Source organism: Pongo pygmaeus, chromosome 23, assembly GCF_028885625.2.
Source record: "Pongo pygmaeus isolate AG05252 chromosome 23, NHGRI_mPonPyg2-v2.0_pri, whole genome shotgun sequence".
NCBI lineage: Eukaryota > Metazoa > Chordata > Mammalia > Primates > Hominidae > Pongo > Pongo pygmaeus.
In genome coordinates this window covers 42,943,919-42,965,649 of record NC_085931.1, presented here as the reverse complement: position 1 = coordinate 42,965,649, position 21,731 = coordinate 42,943,919, and the positions used below count along the sequence as shown (strand labels likewise).

General features: G+C 44.9%; 1 protein-coding gene and 1 pseudogene across 1 annotated transcript in view; both read right to left on the bottom strand.

The window, feature by feature from the left end:
• Window positions 1-4,022, bottom strand: part of SLC5A1 (solute carrier family 5 member 1) — a 70,792-nt gene extending 66,770 nt beyond the window's left edge. The window contains exon 1 of the mRNA XM_054470195.2: window positions 3,717-4,022. Coding sequence (XP_054326170.1) covers window positions 3,717-3,851 — 135 coding nt within the window. The 5' untranslated portion in view covers window positions 3,852-4,022. The remainder of the gene's footprint in view (window positions 1-3,716) is intronic.
• A 3,172-nt stretch (window positions 4,023-7,194) lies between these two features.
• On the bottom strand, window positions 7,195-7,653 carry LOC129023465 (small ribosomal subunit protein eS17-like; annotated as a pseudogene).
• Between the last annotated feature and the right edge of the window lie 14,078 nt (window positions 7,654-21,731).

The window sequence follows — 21,731 nt, the reverse complement described above, 5'->3', positions numbered from 1 at the left end:
TCCTCCCTTCTCCAAAAGAAAGTCTGTGAACACCCAGATGACTTCACTTATGCCTTGTTCACAGCCATTACAATTTTTTTTTACTTTGTGTCACCATATTACAAATTTTTAATTTCACATAATGCTTTGGGCATAATGCTTTGTGCACAGAAAATCATTGTTCTGTGAGCACGAGATGCTCAAAGGAGAACTTTAAAGTTCCAGACACCACTTAAACCACAGTGTTAACATTCACCTGTCCACTCTACAACTAGAAGAGAATGAACTCACAACTCCAAGCTGCTGGGGTAAAAGAAGGACAATTACTGACCTACAATGTTGTGGTTTGGGGTTTACTTGGGTTCTATCTCCACGGAATACAAATATCATTGAGCAGAAAGGAAGAACTTTAGGCCTCTGTCCAGATGAGGAACAGCTTAAGAACCTGAGGATGTTGGGCCTGGAGAAGAGAAGCCTCAAATGTGGCCTGTTGTCTTCTGAAATGTAAAGTGGGACAGACGTGATGCTTGGTGTGACCCACATAGGACACAACCAGACAAAATGAGAGAAGTTCCAGGACATCAGGTCTGAGCCCAGAGCCAAAAAGGAATATCCTCTCTGTCAGAGCTGTCCAGAGATGGAAATAAAGCCACTTGGGAAAGTTTCTACTGAAAGTGTTCAGGTGAAGGCTGTTGACAGCTAGTCAAGATGATTTTGTCAAATGATCTAAAGAAAAACATCAACTTAAAAAAAAAAAAAAGAGCAAAGGAATTCAGCACCACCACCACCAGGACACTGTCACAACAATGCAATGATAGTAAGGACCATGGAGAGAGTATTCCCAGAAAGACAAGTGTCTTGGGGAGTGGGAAAGGTAGAACAGTGGAAAGAGCATTGGCTTTGGCATCATAAGACATTGATTCTTGTCCCAGCTCTGGGACTGATTCGTCTGAATGACTTCTGGTCCCCCTCTCTGATCCTCATCTGTAAAACAGAAAGGTTGGGCTCCCCTAAGGACCATTCCAATTCAATCATTCAATGATGCTATCAGTTCAAATGACTGCATAAGACGGGTCAGTAAATTTTTTTCTTTAAAGAAAAAGGGCCTGATGGTAAATACTGAGGCTTTGTGGAATATACAGGGTCTCTGCTGCAAATTCTTTATATTTTGTGTCATTATTTCTTTTTCACAACCCTTGAGAAGTGTAAAAACCATTCTTGGCTTATGGACCATACGAAAACAGGCTGTGAGACAGATTTGGCCCATGGGCCATAGTTGAACAACCCCTGGCTTGAGGGGATTTCAGGATAGCTTGATGAACCCTTCCAGGAAGAATAAGGTCAGAGATCCAGCTTAAAAGGATATAAAATTCCCTAAGAAACAAACTGATAAGTGGTGAAAGAAAAATGGAAATTAACTCTGAAGAAGTAAGGAGCCAAATCCTAAAATATGATTGGAGGAGGCAGAATTGTAAAAGAACAAAACAGAACCAAATAATGTTGGAAGACATGGAGAAGGTGACAGAGGGACATTGACTGTGTGGGTCTTTTCTAAGTTGAAGAAACACAATGGGCCTGGACCATTCTGCCTGTGCAGCCCAGAGATTGTGAAGCAGTCAGAATGGCCACCCCTGAATCAAGCCACTCTTGCCACTTTAATAGCAGACAGAGGAGGATAAACTGGAAGAAATCCAACGCATTAAATGACCAGGGTCCAGAGGCACTGTCTAATGGGGGAAGATTAAACATAGACAAATACTAAACAGGCTATTAAGTAGCATTTAGCAGGACAAGTGATACTGATTCACAGATACTTGAAACATGTAAACACCATTTAAAAAGTATAAACACCTACTGGACTGGCAGGGCTAAAATGAGATTGGTTAAGAGAACCGATATTATCAGAGATTGTCCGGGAAACACGCAGTACTGTATAGCCAGCAGATGATGGGCTCACACCTTGGCTCCAGCACTTATAAGCTGGGGTGGAGTGCGAGGAGGAAGTCAGTCACAGTGGCAGAGTGCCTGGTACCATAAAAAATCAGGAGTCAAGAGATCTGAGTTTCAGGAACAATTTCATCTATTGTAACCTTAGGCAAATCACAACCACATGAGGCTTCAATTTCCTCTTCTGTAAAACGGGGATTAGCATTCTGGCCTTCCCTGTCTTGTGGCTTTTGTAAAAATACACTACCCACCTGACCACTGCTGCCCATTTTACTTAAAAGGATAAACATTGTTCAGAGCCCAGATCATACCATTGAAGGTAAATGACAATAGTAGTTTTTTTTAATCCTAGAGTCCATAAACAGCTTTCAGATTCACCTCTGCGTATCCTCACCACAACCATGGGGGAGTCATTAGAATAGATAAGAGTGTACCTATTTTAAAGTTGAGTAAACTGGAGGCTGAGGGAAGTTACCCAACGTTGCATGATTTGAACCATGTGAAAGCCAGTAGTGAACTTGAGTATACTGGTTCCTAGTTGGTCAGTTTCCACTATGTCTGGGAAGCTGAGAGTATTGAGGAAAAGTCAGCCATACTGACCCCATGTGACTCTTGGGAGGCATTCTGCCACATCTAGTTTCTACAATTCCTTTGGGGAAGGGAAAAAAAAAAAAAAAAAAAAAAGACACTTCCTTTTGTCCCTGGAAAAGCTCTGTGTCCACAGAAGTATTCATGCCTACCTCCCTCTCCTCTAAGTCAAAAGAGTTCAACACAATCATCAGCTAGTACAGCAGCCTCCCTGGGCTTATCACCTCTACCTCCACAACAATCACGAGAGTGGCTGGAACATCTGCAAACTTTTTAAATATTTTTTTAATAATTTTTTTATTTGTTGTAGAGACAGAGTCTCACTATGTTGCCCAGGCTGATCTCGAACTCCTGGACTCAAGCAATCCTCCCACCTTGGACTCTCGAAATGCTAGGATTACAGGAGTGAGCCACCACAGTCGGTCCTGCACACTTTTCAAACATCTCCTCCTCTAGTTGTTGGGCGTGCCACAGTCTGTCATAAGTGAAATGTCCATGTTCCAGGTGGCTGAGAACAAGTTTCTCTGGTTTGTTGTGTCCCCAGTGTCCCAAAAGGAGACACACACTTCCCTCTCCCCAGTGCCAAGTCACCCCCAGGTCTTCCTCCTCCTCCTCCTCCTTTTCCACCCATCTTTCTCATCTCTAACTTGCTCCAGCCCCTGGGATCCTCATGCACAAGGCCTCTGGGTTAGTCTCTCCCAGGAGGGGGGCATGGTCAGCATCCCGCTGTCTGCCACCTCAGCATCCCCATCTCTGGGGCTGGCAGAGGCTGTGGCTTTCCCACTCCACACCATTTCTTTCCCATCTGAAACTGGATGACTAAAAGGTAGGACAGTAGTTACCTGCTAGAGGCTCATCTCCCAAGCCCCAGAGCCCTCCCTGTAGCTCTAAGCAGCCGCTTCCCTGCCCCTTACACTTTCCAGCGGTCTCTTCAAACCCCCACCTTCCTTCTCTGCTCACAGGCTCAAGTATCCTCCTTGGTCCTTCCTGGCAGGCTGTCCTGGGCACCCTTCTCACTTCTGCTCATCCTTGCTTGCCCTCCTGCCTTAATGCTGTGCCTCTGAGTGCTCCTAAAGTGCTTCCAAGTCATTTCCTCTCCCCTCCACCGACACTTAAGCCTACTGCCGCTTGCAGCTCAGCGAGGCCGTTGCTCCTCCTCCATGCGCACGCTCCCCATCCGCATCCCAGGACCCGCTGCATACCCACAGTCCGACGGCCATCACTACCACGAAGTAGATAACGATGACGGAGATATCGGCTGCATTGCGAATGAGCTCGTGGGTCTCAACAGGCCGGGTGACCGCGGTGGTCGTGGGGCTCCATGTGCTACTGTCCATGGTGGCAGCGTTGCGTCCCTCCCTGTCGCCAGGGCCGCTAGCTCCTTATACGGCCTCCTGGTTAATGATCAGCACCGGGGGAGGGGACCTGGGACTTTGAGGGAGCAGGGCAGTAGCGCGGGGCCCCTGCGATGCCTTGCGGCTGCACCGTCGGGAAACAGCTCCGGGCGTGGAGCCCAGGAAGGAGCACCCGGCTGAGCTGTTGGCTGGGGCGGCGGCCCGGCAGGTAAGAGCTGTCCTGCGAATAGGGAGGGGCCAGCCAGGGGGTGGTGCCCGCATGGCACAAAGGCCCACTGTACTCCCACAGCAGGCACCAGCAGCGCCACCGCACCTGCCCTTGCCAGAGCTGGAGTGGCTCCATTGAGGGAACAGGCCACCTGGGGCTAGGGGCCTAGAGGCTTCAGATCACCTGCCACCCATCCTTGGACCAGTCCCATGCCTTCTAAGGACTTGGCTTGTCCGCTTGTAAAATGGGTGCAGCACTCTTCTGAAGAATCAGTCAAGTCTTGTTCTCCCTGGAGAACATCCTTGATTGGACAGAGAGTTGCTGGGTGTCACTGGAAAAAAACCAGCACAATCCTAATCTCTTGGCCACAAGGACAGCCACCCACCCACCCACATTCCTGACTCCCCCTCCACAGCCTGCAGCCCCCAGGTCCACTGTTACCCCCACTGTAAAGAGGAAGAAACTGAGACTGGGGGAAGGGATCTCACCGGGAGCTATTTCCTTGCCCTGTCCCTCTCCCAGTATTGATGCAGGGCCCTCCAGAGGCAGCAGAAGGGAAGATACTAGAGAACCCTTTCCAAGGAGTTCATCAAACCCTGACCTTCCTGGGGACTCAGCTCACCCATCTGGAAACACGTCTAAACCGCAAGCCAGGGCTCAGAACAGAGATGACCAAGAGAGGAGGCATGACTTGCCCAAGGTCATACAGGAAACCAGCAGCAGAGCTGGCCCTGCAGCCCATGCCAGGGTTCAGAGGGAGGGTTGCAGGATATTCTCAGGGGCTGGCTCTAGAGGCCACAGAGCAGCCAAAAGTGGCTGTTCCCAAAGAGGGGGGCCTTGCTCTGATGGGGAGGTGCAGGGAGGCGGAGGACCACAGAAACCCTGCCAAGGCTCTGGTCTGCCTCAGGCCCTCCCTGCCCACTGCTAGACAACCACCCACTGCCTAAATGTGAGCATCTTGTTCCTTTGCCCTCAATGCTTCAGAGGTCTGCCTCCTCTCCTTCTGTATCAGCACCTGTTCTTCCCACTGAAGCTGCAGACAAAGAATCATTATTTGGACAGCATCCCCACAGGTCTTCCCCATTTCCCCCACACATCCCCCAGGACTGCAAACTATATAAGGCTATGTCCTGGGGCCAGTATAATGCCTGCCCAAAGGAAGCAGGAATTCTTCCAAGGAACCTGAAAGCAGGGGCTCTCTGCTGTGGATGCCTCCCAAGACTTAGAGCTCAGCTGTCAGCTGCAGCTTGGAGCAACTCGCCTTTTGCCTGTGTTCATTCATTCCTGCATTCAGCCAAGTTTTTTCACCTGGATGTATCCCAGGAAGAGTCCCTGCCCTTAGGAAGCTTCTGTTCTAGTCTAGAAGTGAACCCACCCACAGGAAAAGTCCAGCCCTGAACCCAGGTGCAGGTGCAGGCAGCCAGACCATGCCAAGTTCCAAAAGCACAAGGCATAGAAAGTGAAGCGAGCAGGAGAGAGAACTGGAAGTACTAAAGGACTTCAAAGGAGGGACAGAGTCATTCTTTGATCTTTTAGTAGAGCCAAACATAAATGGGAAAAGAAAGGAAAGGATGGTGCCCAGGTAGAGGTCAGAAAATGCATCTATTCATTCATTCATTTATTCTTACAACAAAAGAGAAGCTTCTATGTGCCAGATTATATGTACCGACCCTGGAATACAGCTATGAAAAGACTCACACAGCTCTTGCCCTCACAGAGCTTCCTGACCAATGACAGAGATAGATCAGCATCAAAGATGAGACAACTACCTGTGAAATTACCATTGTGACACATGCTTTGAAGGAGAAATACTAATACCCCAAATGCCTACCAAGGAATTTGACCTGGGGATAAGGTGAGGTTCGAGTAAGATCTGTGAAAGCTCTGGTTTGAACAGGGACCTGAAAGAAAAGGAGGAATAGGCCAAGTAAGGTGGGAGTGAGGGACATTCCAGGAGATGACAAGCATGAGGAGTAGGGAAGGGGTTACAATATTTAGGGAGGGACTAGCTGGGGCTACAAATAAACATATATAAAAAGCATGTCACCTGTAAGAAACTGCCTACTACAGTCATTCCCCAGGCTGCCTGAGGCCCTTTTGCCATCTCTCTTCCTTATTGGTCTCTTCTAAAGGGACACTTCAAGCCCGATTTCCCCTGAATGGATGCTTCTAGGAGAACACAGTGTGATGCCCACCTGCTCCCATGCAGCTGGCCTCAGCTGCTGGGTCACTGCTCACTGGTAGGATCCTGTTGGACTCTCTCTTGCCCTCATTGGTGCCAATCAAAACCAGGATCTGGTCACTAAAGGGGACCTTGTTAGCAGAACACCCAAGAAAGAAAAAAGCCAGCCAGACACTCAGGCCATAGGAAAGATGAGGCTGATAAGGAAAGAGAGCTGAGAGCAGGAAGCAGCCCCCTTCCTATCCAAGTATACATAGGTTTACAATCAGTGGTCAGACGAGAGTTCCACATTTAAAAAGAGATGCCCACAGAGACACAGCCATACCTGACTGTCAGAAAAAGAACAAATATTCAAATGACTCTGAGGTCACTAGTGTCTACAGATGGCAGGGAGAACCCAGCATTATGCAGGGTAAGGACTCATCACTAAGTGGGAACTGTCCTGTCTCTTCTTCCTCCCTCCACACTCATCTGTCCAGGACCCTTGGGGGTTCCACCTCTCCTACCATCCTGGGAGCTTCTGCCCAGAAGACCCAATGGTACAATGTCCACCTCTCACTGGCTAAACTGTGCTTCTTGGCAAAGGACCCCACAGTGGAATGGCCAGCTCCTGAACTCTCGTCACACAAAGAAATCAACAGCCTAGGTGCAGAGTCTGTGAGTTTTGGGAAAAAAGGGGCTGAAGAGAGAACCTACTTGGCTAGTTTGATTCTCAGCTCAGCTACCAACAAGGAGTAGACCACTGACAGCTCACTGGGCATTTGCAACCCTCCCTTTGAACATCTGTAATACAGCATTGACACAATGACTCTCTCAAATGATGGGTGTGAAGGGGCCTCATTGACAATGAGACACCAGCAAAGATGAGGGATGAAGAGAGCTGCTATAATTTTTTCTTCTTTCCCTTTTTTTTTTTGTTGTTGTGCCATATTTATTGAAAATAATACAGCACTGCAGAAAAAAATTCAAACAGGTCCCTGAGGCGTTTTGAAATTCATCCCAACTGTAGGCTGAATGACCTGCAGGTTGGACAGATTGCCGAAGTCCAAAAGCTTCAGCATTTCCTTAGTGTCAGGATCTACTTCAATTATCTCCTGATCCAAGGCTGAGACCTCAGGAACATAATTGTCTTTCCTTTCGCTCTCCTTCTCCTGCAGCTTGATGGAGATACCTCTTACTGGGCCTCTCTGAATCCGCTTCATCAGATGCGTGACATAGCCTGCTATCTTGTTGCGGAGCTTCTTGCTGGGGATAATGGCGATCTCCTTGCACACGCGCTTGTTCGTGTGGAAGTCGTTGCCCAGGCGTGTGTATACTTTTCTATGATGACCCGGGCCGCGTTCTTCACGGTTTTGGTGCGAACGCGGCACATGTTGGCGGGTCCTTGGTAAAAGAGCTCTTTCCCTTTTTCTCATTGGGAGTTCAGTTGTGGAAAGCCCAGAGAAGCAGGCTATCGATTAGCATACAGTCATATGTCACTTAACAACAGGATATGTTCTGAGAAATGCGTCATAAGAAGTTTCATCCTTGTGGGAACATCATAGAGTGTCTTTACCCAAACTAGATGGGATAGCCTACACACCTAGGCTGTATGGTCTAGCCTGTTGCTCCTGGGCTACAAACCTGTACAGCATGTTACCGTAGTGAATACTGTAGGCAACTATAACACGATGGTAATGATTTGTGTATGTAAACACAGAAAAGTTACAGTAAAAATACAGTATAAAAGATAATAAATGGAGCCAGGAGCAGTGACTCATGCCTGCAATCCCAACAGTTTGGGAGGCCAAGGTGGGAGGACTGTTTGAGCCCAGGAGTTTAAGACTAGCCTGGGCAACATGGTGAAACCCCGTCTCTGAGAAATAAAAAGAAAGAAAGAGAGAGAGAGAGAAAGAAAGGAAAGAAAGAAAGAGAGAGAAAGAAAAAGAAAAGGAAGGAAGGAAAGAAAGAAGGAAGGAAGGAAGGAAAACTAGCTAGGCATGGTGGTGTGAAGGAAGGGAGGGAGGGAGGGAGCCTGGGAGGTCGTGGCTGCCATGAGCCATGATCACACCACTGCACTTCAGCCTGGGCAAGACCCTGTATCAAAAAAATAAATAAATAAAAATGGTACACTTGTATAGGGCACTGACCATGAATGGAGCTTGTAGGACTGGAAGCTGCTCTGGGTGAGTCAGTAAGCGAATGGTGAGTGAATGTGGTCTAAGACAGTACTATGCACTACTGTAGACTTTACAAATACTGGACACCTAGGTTCACTAAGTTTATTTTTAAAATACTTTTTCTTCTTGAATAATAAACTTAATTTACTATAACTTTTTAACTGTACAAATCTTTTGTTTTACTTTTTGACTCTTCTGTAATAAGTTAGCTTAAAACACAACACATTGTACCACTGTACAAAAATATTTTCTTTCTTTATATCCTTATTCTATAAGCTTTTTTTCTATTAAATTTTTTTTTTACATTTTCAACTTTTTGTTAAAAACGAAGACACAAACATACACATTACCCTTGGTCTACACAAGGTCAGAATCACCTCCACATCTTGCCCCACTGAAAGGTCTTCAGGGGCAATAACAAACAAGGAGCTGTCATCTCCTATGGTAACAATGCCTTCTTCTGAAATACATTCTGAAGGACCTACCTGAGGCTGTTTTACAGTTAACTGTTTTTTTATAAGTGGAGTATACTATAAAACAATGAAAAAAGCATACTAAATACATAAATCAGTAACATAGTCATTGGTTACCATTATCAAGTGTTATATACTATAGATAATTCTATGTGTTATACTTTTTTAATGTGCAAATGCACTTTTTTATATTTCCATAGGTTTTTGAAGAACAGGTGGTATTTGGTTACATAAGTATGTTCTTTATTGGTGATTTGTGAGATTTTGGTACACCCATCACCTGAGCAGTATACACTGAACCCAATTTGTAGTATTTTATTGCTCACCCCTCTCCCCATCTTTCTCCTGTGTCCCCAAAGTCCATTGTATCTTTCCTATGCCTTTGCATTCTCATAGCTTAGCTCCCACTTATGAGTGAGAACATACGATGTTTGGTTTTCTATTCCTGAGTTACTTCACTTAGAATAATAGTCTCCAATTCCATCCAGGTTGCTGTGAATGCTATTAATTTGTTCCTTTTTATGGCTGAGTAGTATTCCATCATATATATATATATATATATATATATATATATATACCACAATTTCTTTATACACTCGTTGGTTGATGGACATTTGGGCTGGTTCCACATTTTTCTAATACTTTTATACGACTGGCAGTACGATAGGTTTGTTTACACCAGCATCATCACTACAAACATGTGAGAAATGTGTCGTGCTGCCATACTATGACAGCTACAATGTCAGGAATTTTTCGGCTCCATTATAATCTTATGAGATCACTGTTGCATGTATGGTCCATCATTGACGGAAACGTTGTTAGGTAGTACACAGCTATATTTGTTTCCTGTGGCTGCTGTAACACATTACCATCAACTCAGCGGCATAAAACAACACAAATTTATTCTCTCATAGTTCTGGAAGGCAAAAGTATGAAATCAGTTTCACTGGGCTGAAAGCAAGGTGTTAGCAGAACCACACTACTGAGGTTCTAGGGGACAATCCTTCCTTGCCAGTTTCTAGTGGCTGCCAGCATGCCTTGGCTTGTACCATATCACTCCAATCTTTGTCTCTGTGGGGGCTGGTGGGTAAACATAACATAAAAGTTACCATAATAACCATTTTTAAGTGTACAGTTCAGTAGCATTAAGTACACTCACAATGTTGAGCAACCACCACCATCATCCATCTCCAAAACTTCCCCAACTGAAACTCTGTACCTGTTAAATGCTTACTTCCCATTCCCCCTCCTCCAAGCCCCTGGAAGCCACTGTTCTACTTTCTGCCTCTCTGAATTTGACCATTCCAGGTACCTCATATGAGTGGAGTCACAATCTGCCTCTATCTTCACATCACCGTCTTCTCTGTGTCTGTCTGTCTCTCTCTGCCTTTCCTTTATAAAGCCAGTTTTGTTGGCATTTAGGGCCCATCTAGATAATCCAGGATGATCTCTCCTTATCTCAAGATTCTTAGTTTAGGCCGGGCACGGTGGCTCACACCTGTAATCCCAGCATTTTGGGAGGCCAGAGCAGGCGGATCGCCTGAGGTCGGGAGTTTGAGACTAGCCTGGCCAGCATGGCAAAACCCCATCTCTACTAAAAATACAAAAGTTAGCCGGGCGTGGTGGCAGGTGCCTGGAATCCAGCTACTCTGGAAGCTGAGGCAGGAGAATCACTTGAACCCGGGAGGTGGAGGTTGCAGTCAGCCGAGATCACGCCATTGCACTCCAGCCTGGGCAACAGAATGAGACTCCATGTGACAAAAAAAAAAAAAAAAATCTTAGTTTAACCACATTTGCAAAGATTCTTTTTCAAAATACAGTAGCATTTACAGGTACCAGGGATTAGGACTTGATATCCTTGAGTAGCCATTATTCAGGCTATTACAATCAGACATCTGAATGGGGAAGGATTTGCTGGAGAAAGCAGAATTGGAGATGCTTTGAAGTGGGGGAAGGAGCTGCTGGAGGGGGTGAATCCAGGCCCAGGGGTAACAGCCGAAAAGTTACCAGGTAAAGAGAGGGGCCAGAAAATGAAACTACTGAGCTGGCCTCAGGTTACCCTTGGGAGCTGATGTCTAGGCATGGGGGCAGTGAAGAGGGAGGATGGAAATCTGAAAGAGACAAAGAGCTCCTGACCCTTCCTCTAAAGCTGAAGTCAATAAGAGGTTGACCTCTGGTGGATCTGAGCCCCAGCTCAACCCCTGACATGCTGAGTGACTTTAGGCAAGTCCTTTATGTTCTCTGAGTATCACCTCTACTCAGATCAAATTTGGAGATCAAATCTGACGTAATAGAGGCTTACTTAGTGCCTGCCATGCATGTCAGCTTTGGATTGGAACCAGAACCCAGGTTACTGGAACTGCCTTATCCTCTAGACCTCAAATCCCAGACTGGCTTCAGAGAGGAGCCATGGGGTAAGAAGCTGCAAGACACCCAGCCTACCTTCCCCAGAGCCCTTCACAGGGAACTGCCTCAACACTGTCCTCAATCTGGGGCAACAGGAAGAATGTGTTGGCTGGAAGTCGGGGGCCTGGGTTCAAGAGCCAGTTCCTCTGGCCTTAGGCAAGTCATTTCCCTCTCTGAAACTATCTCCACACCTGTCAAATTTGGCAGAATTTGACCAACTTGTCTCTTAAGAAGGATCCTGGTGCCAATTCTGACTCTAACCAGGCTCCTGAAGCTCTCTGGGCCTCCATCTATTCTCTGTTTCACTGGGGACAATAAGCCCTGGATAGTTGCACGTCAACCTTACTTCATCCTAAGTTTCATCCCCTGCTATATCTGCCAGGCCCAGGGATGACATTTTCTATTGCTCACCACCATTTCTAAAAGCACAAAGTGGGAACATGATCATTTCTGGTAGAGAAGCAAGCTTCTTCCTGGACACTCATCACCGAGTAGACTCAGCAGGGGCTTCACAGTTGGGCACACTTGGCTGCAATTCTGGCTCACCCTCTCATTATCTAGGTAACCTCACAATACATTATCTAACTTCTAGGGACCTCATTTGCAAAATGGAGATAATAACATCTAAGATAAATGAGAGAGCATATGCAAAATGTTTCAGCACACTGACAAGCACATATTTAATGCTCAATAAAATGATTCACTTTTATCTTTCTTATTATTGTCACCTTATCTAGACTAAAAGATGGAGTCTTGAGCTGGGGCCCTGACCTCACAGAGCAGGAGACAGACACAAAAAAGAATATGAACTGTGTCTTGTGACAAGTGGTACAGCTTCAGTCTTCACAATGACCCTATTGCTATCCCCATTTTACCGACAAGAGCACTGAGACTCAAAAGGGTTAAGTTACTTGACCGAAATCCCTCGGCTGGTAAATGGCCAAGCTGGCGCTCAACTCCCTGTACCAAAGCCTGTACCACTAGTGCAGAGAGGAGGAAGAGGAGGGAATACAGCAAGGAGAAGTGAAGCCTTAGTCCCGATTCTAAGGCTACTCCAAAGCCAGCATCCCTCTAGCCCTTCTCCCACTTCACCTCCAGTTTGACACTTGGACCCAGCTGTACGAAAGTGAGAGGCATTTCAGTGAGTCATTAATTATAACAAATGCAGGCAAAAGTCAGCAGTGTAATGTAGGCATCATCGTCTGCCAAACACCTTGGTTTTCTGAAAACTCAGAGCCCAGGATGAGAGCAGGTGGAGTGGGAAGGTTAGATGTCACTCAGCACCTGCAGAAGTCGGCTCTCTGAGAGCCATGTCTCAGTGTGACTGTTACCCCATGGAACTCAGCTCCCTCTGCAATGTAAGATGAGGCAGAGAAGCAGCTCCTGAGAGGAGGTGGCCCACAGGCCTGCAGGCACTGCTGAGGACCTCACCACGGCACTCACCTGCGAGCCTCATCCCCCACACTGCCAGCTGACCATGCTTCAGTCAACATGCCAGTGAGGCTGGGATTCCAGAAACACAAAAACCAGGCCAGGCACAGTGGCTCACACTTGTAATCCCAGCACTCAGGGGGCTGAGACAGAAGGATCACTTGAGCTCAGGAGTTAGAAACTGCAGTGAGTTATGATGGCATCACTGTACTCCAGCCTGGATGACGGGGCAGGACCTTGTAGAGTGATTAGTGTTTCTTGCTTCAGAGACAGGTGTGACCTCTTCAGAGGGTGGTACCAGCCTCTGTAGGCCAAACTCCTGAATTGAGCAGGTAAAAACATGCTCCTGCCTGAGTTGGATGAATGAAGGAACATCATCCAAAGGCCCAGTGTTACTTCCTATGTCTTGGAATTACGGAACTGGGGCAGATGAGTGGATCATCTGAGGACACTGAGCCCAGGAAAGAGGTGAGGCTTACTCAAGGTCACAGGTCATGACAGTGGCAGAGACTCCCGGGGGGCTCTGCTTTCCACCACAGGTTCCCTCTCCTTTGGCAAATAACTTATCAAGCACCAGCTGTTTTCAGGGTACAGTGGTGCTCCAACTTGCCTCTGTGCTCCTTATGTTGTGCCTTCTGTTTGGCTCTTCCAGTTTGCCCCTTCGAAATTCCAGGCACATAGTAGGAGCATGATTATTTATTAGTAATATTGGCTTATTAATTGGATTGTTATGTTATCCAATTAGTAAGCCAATATGTAATAGTTAATACTATTAATACTATTACATGCTAATGAGATAATATTATCCAATTAATAAGCCAATATTAGTAGTTAATACTATTCATACTATTACATACTAATGAGATAACATGGTATATGCTTAGCACAGTGCATATGTTATATCATTAGTCATTACAATAAATTTGTGAAATAGATACTGTGACCCCTGTTTTACAGAGGAGAAAACTAAGTCTTAGAATGGTTAATTTGTTCAAACTTATACTACTAACAAGTGAGAGAGCTTAGACTCATACTTAGGTCTATCAGACTCCAAAACTCTCTTCAATAATTATTATTTTTATTTTTTAGAGACAGGGTCTTGCTGTGTTGCCCAGGCCAAAGTGCAGTGGCATGATCATAGCTCACTGTAGTCTTGAATTACTGGGCTCAAGTGATCCTCCTGCCTCAGCCTCCCAAGTAGCTGAGGCTGCAAGTGTGCACCACCATGTCTGGCTAATTTTTAAAAGTTTTTGGAGAGATGGGGTCTTGCTATCTTGCTCAGACTGGTCTTAAACTCCTGTCCTCAGGCAATTCTGCTGCCGTGGCCTCCCAAAACTCTGAGATTATAGGTGTGAGGCAACACATCCAGCCTCTGTTCAAGAAATTGTTGCTGAAAGAAAGAATGAATCAGTGAGCAAAAGGCACCATACTGGGCCTATGGGAAGCATACAGACCAGTTGTTTATGTATTTTGCTAATGCATCCTGCTAGGTGAGGAAACAGGTACATAAATACTAAGGCCTAATATAGATCCACCCATAATAGGGTCAGAATAGTGCTTTGAGGGTCCAGAGAAGGGAGCAATTTCTTCCTTTGGGAGTGGAGTGTGAGGAAGTTTAATGGGGTGAGAGGGCATTTGAACCAAGCCAAGTAGGATTCGGACAGGTAAAGGTGGCAGATGGGGCAGTGGGCAAGGTAGTCCTGCAAACTCATTGGAAGAAACAGCACTGATGAAATTCAGGAGAAGGGAGATCCTGGGAACAGCAACCAGTCCAGCTGAGCTGGACTAAGGATGTGTGAGGAGAGGAGGTGGGGGGATGGGAAGCCAGAAACAGGTTGGCACCAGGTGGTAGAGGACCTTGAATGTCAGGCTGGGGCCTTTGGGTTTTCTTCAGTGGATGTGGGGAGCCCCTGACAATTTTGGGTCAGAGAGTGACATGGCTCATTATGCCGGATGGAGTGAAGGAAGGAGAGACTTGGAGGAGGGAGACCAGAAGAGACTGTTGCAGTAATCCAGGGAGGGATGATGTGGCCTGGCCTAGAAGAAGCATTCCAAAGGAATACTCCATGGGGTCCAGAAATTGGCTAAGGGATGAAACGCGTGCAAGAGCCAAAGAAACAGCATGGGGTCAGAAGGCCTGAGTTCTGATTCCAGCTGAGTCACATGGCCTCCCTGGGCCTCCCCGTCCCACTTGTGAAAGGTAGGGGATGAGTTATGCCATGTTTAGCGGCTTTTCCAGGGATTATGTTCAAAGTACTCTCTAATTTCCTGGTCTTCAAAAGATGCTGAGCAAGTTGTGACTGAGGCAAGCAGATTTTGGAAGTGCAGACCAGCTGGCTTCCTTGGGGTGGTGAGCTGATTCTGAGCTCCTCTGTGAGGTAGCTGAGTATCCGTGTATATTGTTACACATGGATAGTCAGGAAACTACAATAACCGTGTTAGCTACTCTGCTCCCTTAAGCATTTTTTGCAGCAGAGGTATGTTGGCATGACTTAGATTATTGCCTAAATTGTGTACCTCCGGAGAGGGGAGTGTGTGGCTTCTTGACTTCTCAAAGTACCAACCCACTAGTCAATAAGGCTCAAGTTATGGGACTTGCAAAAGGTCACAGAGAAAGATCTAAAGTGTCAGAAATCTAGACAACTCCCCGGAGTCTCCTCTCAGTTCCTCCACCCACAGGCCATCAAGGCTTCAGGTTCCATCCAGAACCTGAGTCTGATACAGCTGGAGATGTGGCAAGAGGCCCCAGTAGCATGATGCAGGAATCCCAGAAGCTTAAAGGCCAATGGGCTGAGGAATTAGGAAGATGGTGGAGGCAGGTTGCTGAGAAGCAGAGAGGGGAAGGGACTTGTTAGGGTGACACAGTGAGTCAGGTGAAACAAGGACTGGAAGCCAGAGTTTTGAGTTCTTTCTCAGATGTTTCTTTATTCTTTCTTTCCCCAAGGACACCCTCTCTGGGCATATATATACACATATGTGTGTATATGTATGTGTATATGTATATGTATGTGTATGTACAGAGTGACACCCTGTCTGAAAAAATATATGTAAATATATTCACATATATAAATAAATATATACGTATATATGTAAAAAATATACACATATACATACACACACACACACACACATACACATGTCTCACTTTGTAGCCCAGGCTGGAGTGTGAACACCACTCACTGCTGCCTCAACCTCCTAACCTCAAGTGATCCACCCACCTCAGCCTCCCAAAGTGCTGGGATTATAGGCATGAGCCACCACACCTGGCCAACGCACATTTTTAATGTGCATTTATGAGCAATGGGTTCAAAATCTAGTTATGTCCTTCATTAGCTGTGCGATCTTGGGCGAGTTACTTAATCTCTCTAAATCTCAGTTTCCTTATCAACAAACTGAGGATGACAGCACCTATGTCATAGGGGTATTGTGAGGATTAAAGGAGATAATGTGTGCAAAGCACTTCCTGCAGTGCTGTATAAATGCTAGCAAGGAATTGATTAATGATAGCTCTTTTATTCTTCTTCTAACAATGGTCTCTTAGAGAACCATTGCTTTGGTCTAAGGGAGAGAAGGTTTGGTGCAAAGTCCGGAACTTCACCTTCTTACCTGGACCTGCTCCAGTGTCCTGTATACTCTGTTTCCTTCCCTCACCACTTTGGACTTGTCCTGGCTCTGACTGTCCCTTAACACACACACACCCACACACACACACACACACACCCCCACACACACACACACACACTCACAAACACAAAGTGGCCAGTTGAGAGAGCTTCAAGTCACCTTCAGGTCATGTAGGCATTTTTTTGGAAGGAGGTTTCCAAAGACAGTCCCTCTCATACTGCCTGACCCTGGGAGGGGGCTCCAAAGTGATTTTCAGGGTACCCAAGATACCTCTTTTTTTTCCCAGTTTTAGGATAGCCAGCTCCCTTGTTTAATACCTTCCTTTTAGAGTGCTTCCTTCCACATGGTGAGGGTCCCTTGTTCTCCCAGCCCTTGTATGGGCATAACAGTCATACTCCTTCCCCCTTGAAGAGAACGGCACACATTCTAAACTCTTCCACATCTTTCACCTTTCTTTGAGCCTCACCTGAAGATAAGTAAAGATGATTGCTGGCACTTTATGCATGGGGAAACTGAGTCCCAGGGACTTGAAGTGACTTGTCCAAGGACACGAAGCAAGTTAGTAGCAGACTCAGAACTTAATTCCAGAAATCTTGATTCCTAGTCCAGTGTTCTGGTCTTTATATTCCTGGAAGAACTCCTATGGCTAGATTAATTGGCATCCAAGGACTTTAATCACACAGTCCTAGGTCTGTCTCTCCAACCTTCATTCTCATTCCCTTCATGCTTCGCCCTCAGGGGCCTTTGTACTTGCTCTTTTATCTAGGAGGCCTTTCTCCCAGAAATCCATGTGGCTCAATTAATTCCTCTTTCCTTTGACACCATCAGGAAAGACCCTCCTTGGTCACCTTTCTTCTTCCTGGCCCTCTTTACCTCCTTATTCTGCTTTATTTTCCTTCCTAACACTTATTATTGCCGGACATATCATGTTCTCATTTGCTTGCTTTTTAAAACCTATCTTTCACAATTAGAATCAGAATAGGGACTGTTTTCTTCACTGCTGTACCTCTAGTGCCTAGAGGAGCATGTGTGGCACTTAGATGTCCAATAACTGTTTATTGAATTGTATGAATATATAGTAAATGTCCATCCAGACTGGACCATTCAGGTTCCCCTGCCTTTGCCCATGCATTCATTCTGTCATGTCAGAAAGGCTTTATATATTAAATGTACATTTTACTGTTGCTTCCTCTGTAAAGCCTTTCTTGGTTCTTCAAAGATAATGCTAGGAGCAGTGTACACACCTGTAATCCCAGCTACTCAGGAGGCTGAAATGGGAGGATTACTTGAGCAACCCTCAAGTAGCTGGGATTACAGGTGAGCTCGAGGCTGCAGTGAGTTACTATCCTGCCACTGCACTCCAGCCTGGGTGACAGAGTGAGACCCCATCTCTCTCTCTAAAAAAAAGAAGAAGATGATACTGCTAAACGCATTAAACTCAGAATACAAAATCACCTGCTACTGTCATCTCCCATCTACACCTATACTATGGAGGTGTACATCTCTGTATAATGCATTATAAAAATTGCAGCCTTGAACTGGTAAGCCAAATGTCAAGTTACCCTCTTGTTGAATGAAAAAAAAAGAAAAAAGAAAAAAACAAACTAAAGCAAAACTTGCCAGTAGAGTCACCTGTTGTTTCACAGATAGCCTCTTTGACATCCAGCATTATAAAGAACGGTTAGATATGAGTTCTGCCCAAATTCACTTGTTTTTTTCTAATTATGCCTGAAATATATTATTCTATTTGGAAAAAAACCCAAGAAGGCAATATAGATAAGCCAAAAATAAAAAAGTTTTATTCTTTTAAAAAATTTTATGGGGTCTTGCTATGTTCCAGGCTGGTCTTGAACAACTGGCCTCAAACAATTTTGCCTTGGCCTCCCAAAGTGCTAGGATTACAGGTGTGAGCCACCATGCCTGGCTGAAAGTCTTATTCTTAAAGCCACATTTGAGAAATTGTCACTGTTAACATTTGGAATATATGTTCTTTCAGACTTTAAAATATATAAAATAAAGTGCCGGGCACAGTGGCTCATGCCTGTAATCCCAGCACTTTGGGAGGCCGAGGCAAGCGGATCACCTGAGATCAGGAGTTTGAGACCAACCTGACCAACATGGCGAAACCCCGTCTCTCTATTAAAAATACAAAAATTAGCCGGGCGCGGTGGTGGGTGCGTGTAATCCCAGCTACTCGGGGACAGAGACATGAGAATAGCTTGAACCCAGAAGGCAGAGGTTGCTGTGAGCCAAGATTGCGCCATTGCACTTCAGCCTGGGCAACAGAGCAAGACTCCGTCTCAAAAAACAAAGAAACAAATATATAAAATATAATATAGCTATATATTACATACATTAATAATAAGCATCACATATTTGCAAAACTGGATTGCACTGTGCATTGAATTTTGTAGATCTACAACATATTTTTAAATGACCACAAATTATTCTAGCATATTGATATATTTATATTTACTTAATAAATTCTGTATTTTGGGACATTTAGGGCAGCTAGAGGTATTACTGTAGATATTGCTGAGATGAATGTTCCTCTAACACTCATCTGTTTTCTTATGAGAAATTCCTAGTACAGAATGTTAATCAAAGGGCTTGATTATTTTTAAGACTGATATATGTCATCAAACTGCCCTGTGGGGTGACTGTCCCAGATGACACTCATTTTGATGGAATTTTTTTTATTGTGGTAGAATATATATAAGATAAAATTTACTATTCTAACCATTTTAAAATTCAGTGGTATTAAGTACATACACATTGTTGTGCAATCATCATCAGTATCTATGTACAGAACTTTTCCATCATTCTAAATTGAGACTCTGTACCCATTAAGCAATAACTCTCTGTTCTCCCCTCCCCTCAGTCCCTGGTAACCACTATTTGACTTTCTGTCTCTATGAATTTGCCTGTTCTAGGTATCTTATATAAGTGGAATCATACCAATTTGTCTTTTTTTTTTTTTACGCTGGGTGCAGTGGCTCATGCCTGTAATCCCAGCACTTTGGGAGGCTGAGGCGGGCAGATCACGAGGTCAGGAGTTTGAGACCAGCCTGGCCAACATGTTGAAACCCCATCTCCACTAAAAATACAAAAAATTAGCTGGGTGTGGTGGTGGGTGCCTGTAATCCCAGCTACTCGGGAGGCTGAGGCAGGAGAATCACTTGAACCTGGGAAGTGGAGGTTGCAGTGAGCCAAGACCTTGCCACTGCACTCCAGCCTGGCAACAGAGTGAGACTCCGTCTCAAAAAAAAAAAAATTGTCTTTTTGTGTCTGGCTTATTTCACTGGGCCTAATATCCTTAAGGTTCATCCATGTTGTAGTATCTGAATTTCCTTCCTTTTTAAGGCTAATATTCTATTGTATGTATATACCACATTTGTTTAGCCGTTCACCTGTCAATGGACATTTGGATTATTTCCATCTCTTGGCTATTGTGAATAATGCTATCTTGAATATGGGTATACAAACATCTGTTTGAGTTCCTGCTTTCAATTCTTTTGAGTATATATACCCAGAAGTAGAATTGCTGGATACTATAGTAGTTCTATTTTTAATTTTTCAAGGAACTGCCATACTGTTTTCCAGTGGTTGCACCATTTTACAATCTCACCAGCAGCATACAAGCGTTCTAACTTTTCCACATGCTCACTAACACTTGTTGTTTTCTGTTTGTTTTTTTTTTAAATAGCCATCCTAGTGGGTGTAAAAAGGTATCTAATTGTGGTTATGATTCACATTTCCCTAATGATTAGTGATGCTAGCATATTTTTGTGTGATTTTTAAAGAATCATTTTAAATATTTGCCAACCTGGTACTGTCCACGTTTCAGTTTGGTTCAGTTCAGTTCACTGCAATTTAGTTCACATGTATTTTCACCAACAGAGTTGTCATTCTTCTCGAAGAACACCTGGGGAGGCCGAGTTAAGAGGATCGCTTGAGCCGAGGAGTTTGAGACCAGCCTGGGCAACATAGACTCATCTCTACCATAAATTAAAAAATTAGCTGGGACTGGTGGCCATGTGCCTGTAGTCTCAGCTACTGGGGAGGCAGAGGTGGGAGGATCATTTGAGCCCAGGAGGTCCAGGCTGCAGTGAGCCTTGGTCATGCCACTGCACTCCAGCCTGGGCAACAGAGGGAGACTCTTTCTCAAAAAAAACAAAACAAAACAAAATACCTGGAGACAACCTGAATGCCCATATGTAGGTAAATGTCACAATCAATTATTGCACATGTATACCATGGAATACTAGTGGCCACTGGATAAAAAATGAGGCAGTTATCAATACACAAGAATGTTTTCCTCAATATATAGTTTTGTGGGTTTTGTTGTTGTTGTTGTTGTTGTTTGAGACAGGGTCTCCCTCTGTCACCCAGGTTGGAGTGCAGTGGTGTGATCATGGCTCACTGCAGCCTTGGTCTCCCGGGCTCAATTGATTCTCCCACCTCAGCCTCTCAAATAGCTGGGACCAGAGGCGCACACCACCATGCCTGGCTACTTTTTTGTATTTTTTTGTAGAGGTGGGGTTTTTCCATGTTGTCCAGGCTGGTCTTGAACTCCTGAGCTCAGGTGATCCGCCTGCCTCAACGTCCCAAAGTACTGGGATTACAGGCATGAACCACCATACCCAGTTTGGTGAGTTTTGACAAATATAGCCACATAACCACCATCTCAGTCAAGATGTAGAACATTGACAGAACCCTAGAAAGTTCTCTCATACCCCTTTGCAGCCAATCATCCCTCTCCTGACTCCCACAACTACTCTGTTTTCTATCACCGTAGACTAATTAGTTTTGCCTGTTATAGAGCTGCATGTAAATAGAATAATACAGTGTGTACTCTTTTATGTTTGACTTATTTTCTCAATTCAGTATCTATGAGATTCATCCACATTGTATGCATCAGTAGCTTGTTCTGTTTTTTAATTGATGAGTAGTATTCTATTGAGTTGATACACTACATTTTGTTTGTCCACTTACCTGCTAATGAACATTTGGGTTGTGTCTAGTTTCTGGCTACTTCGAATAAAACTACTATGAATATTGGTGTACAAGTCTTTTGTGGATATATGTTTTCATTTTTCCCGAGTAAATACTTAGGAGTGGAAAGGCTGAGTCATAGGGTAGATGTAGGTTAAAATTTAGAAGAAATTGCAGGAGTTTTTTTTTTTTTAACAATGTTTTCTTTTATTTTTATTTTTGATAAAATAGAGATGAGGTCTCACTATGTTGCCCAGGCTGGTCTCGAACTCCTGGGCTCAAGTGATCTGCCCAGCTCGACCTCCCAAAGTGCTAGGATTACAGGCATGATGAACAATGTTTTTCGAGATGGCAGAGCATTGGATTAGGAACTCAGAGACCAGG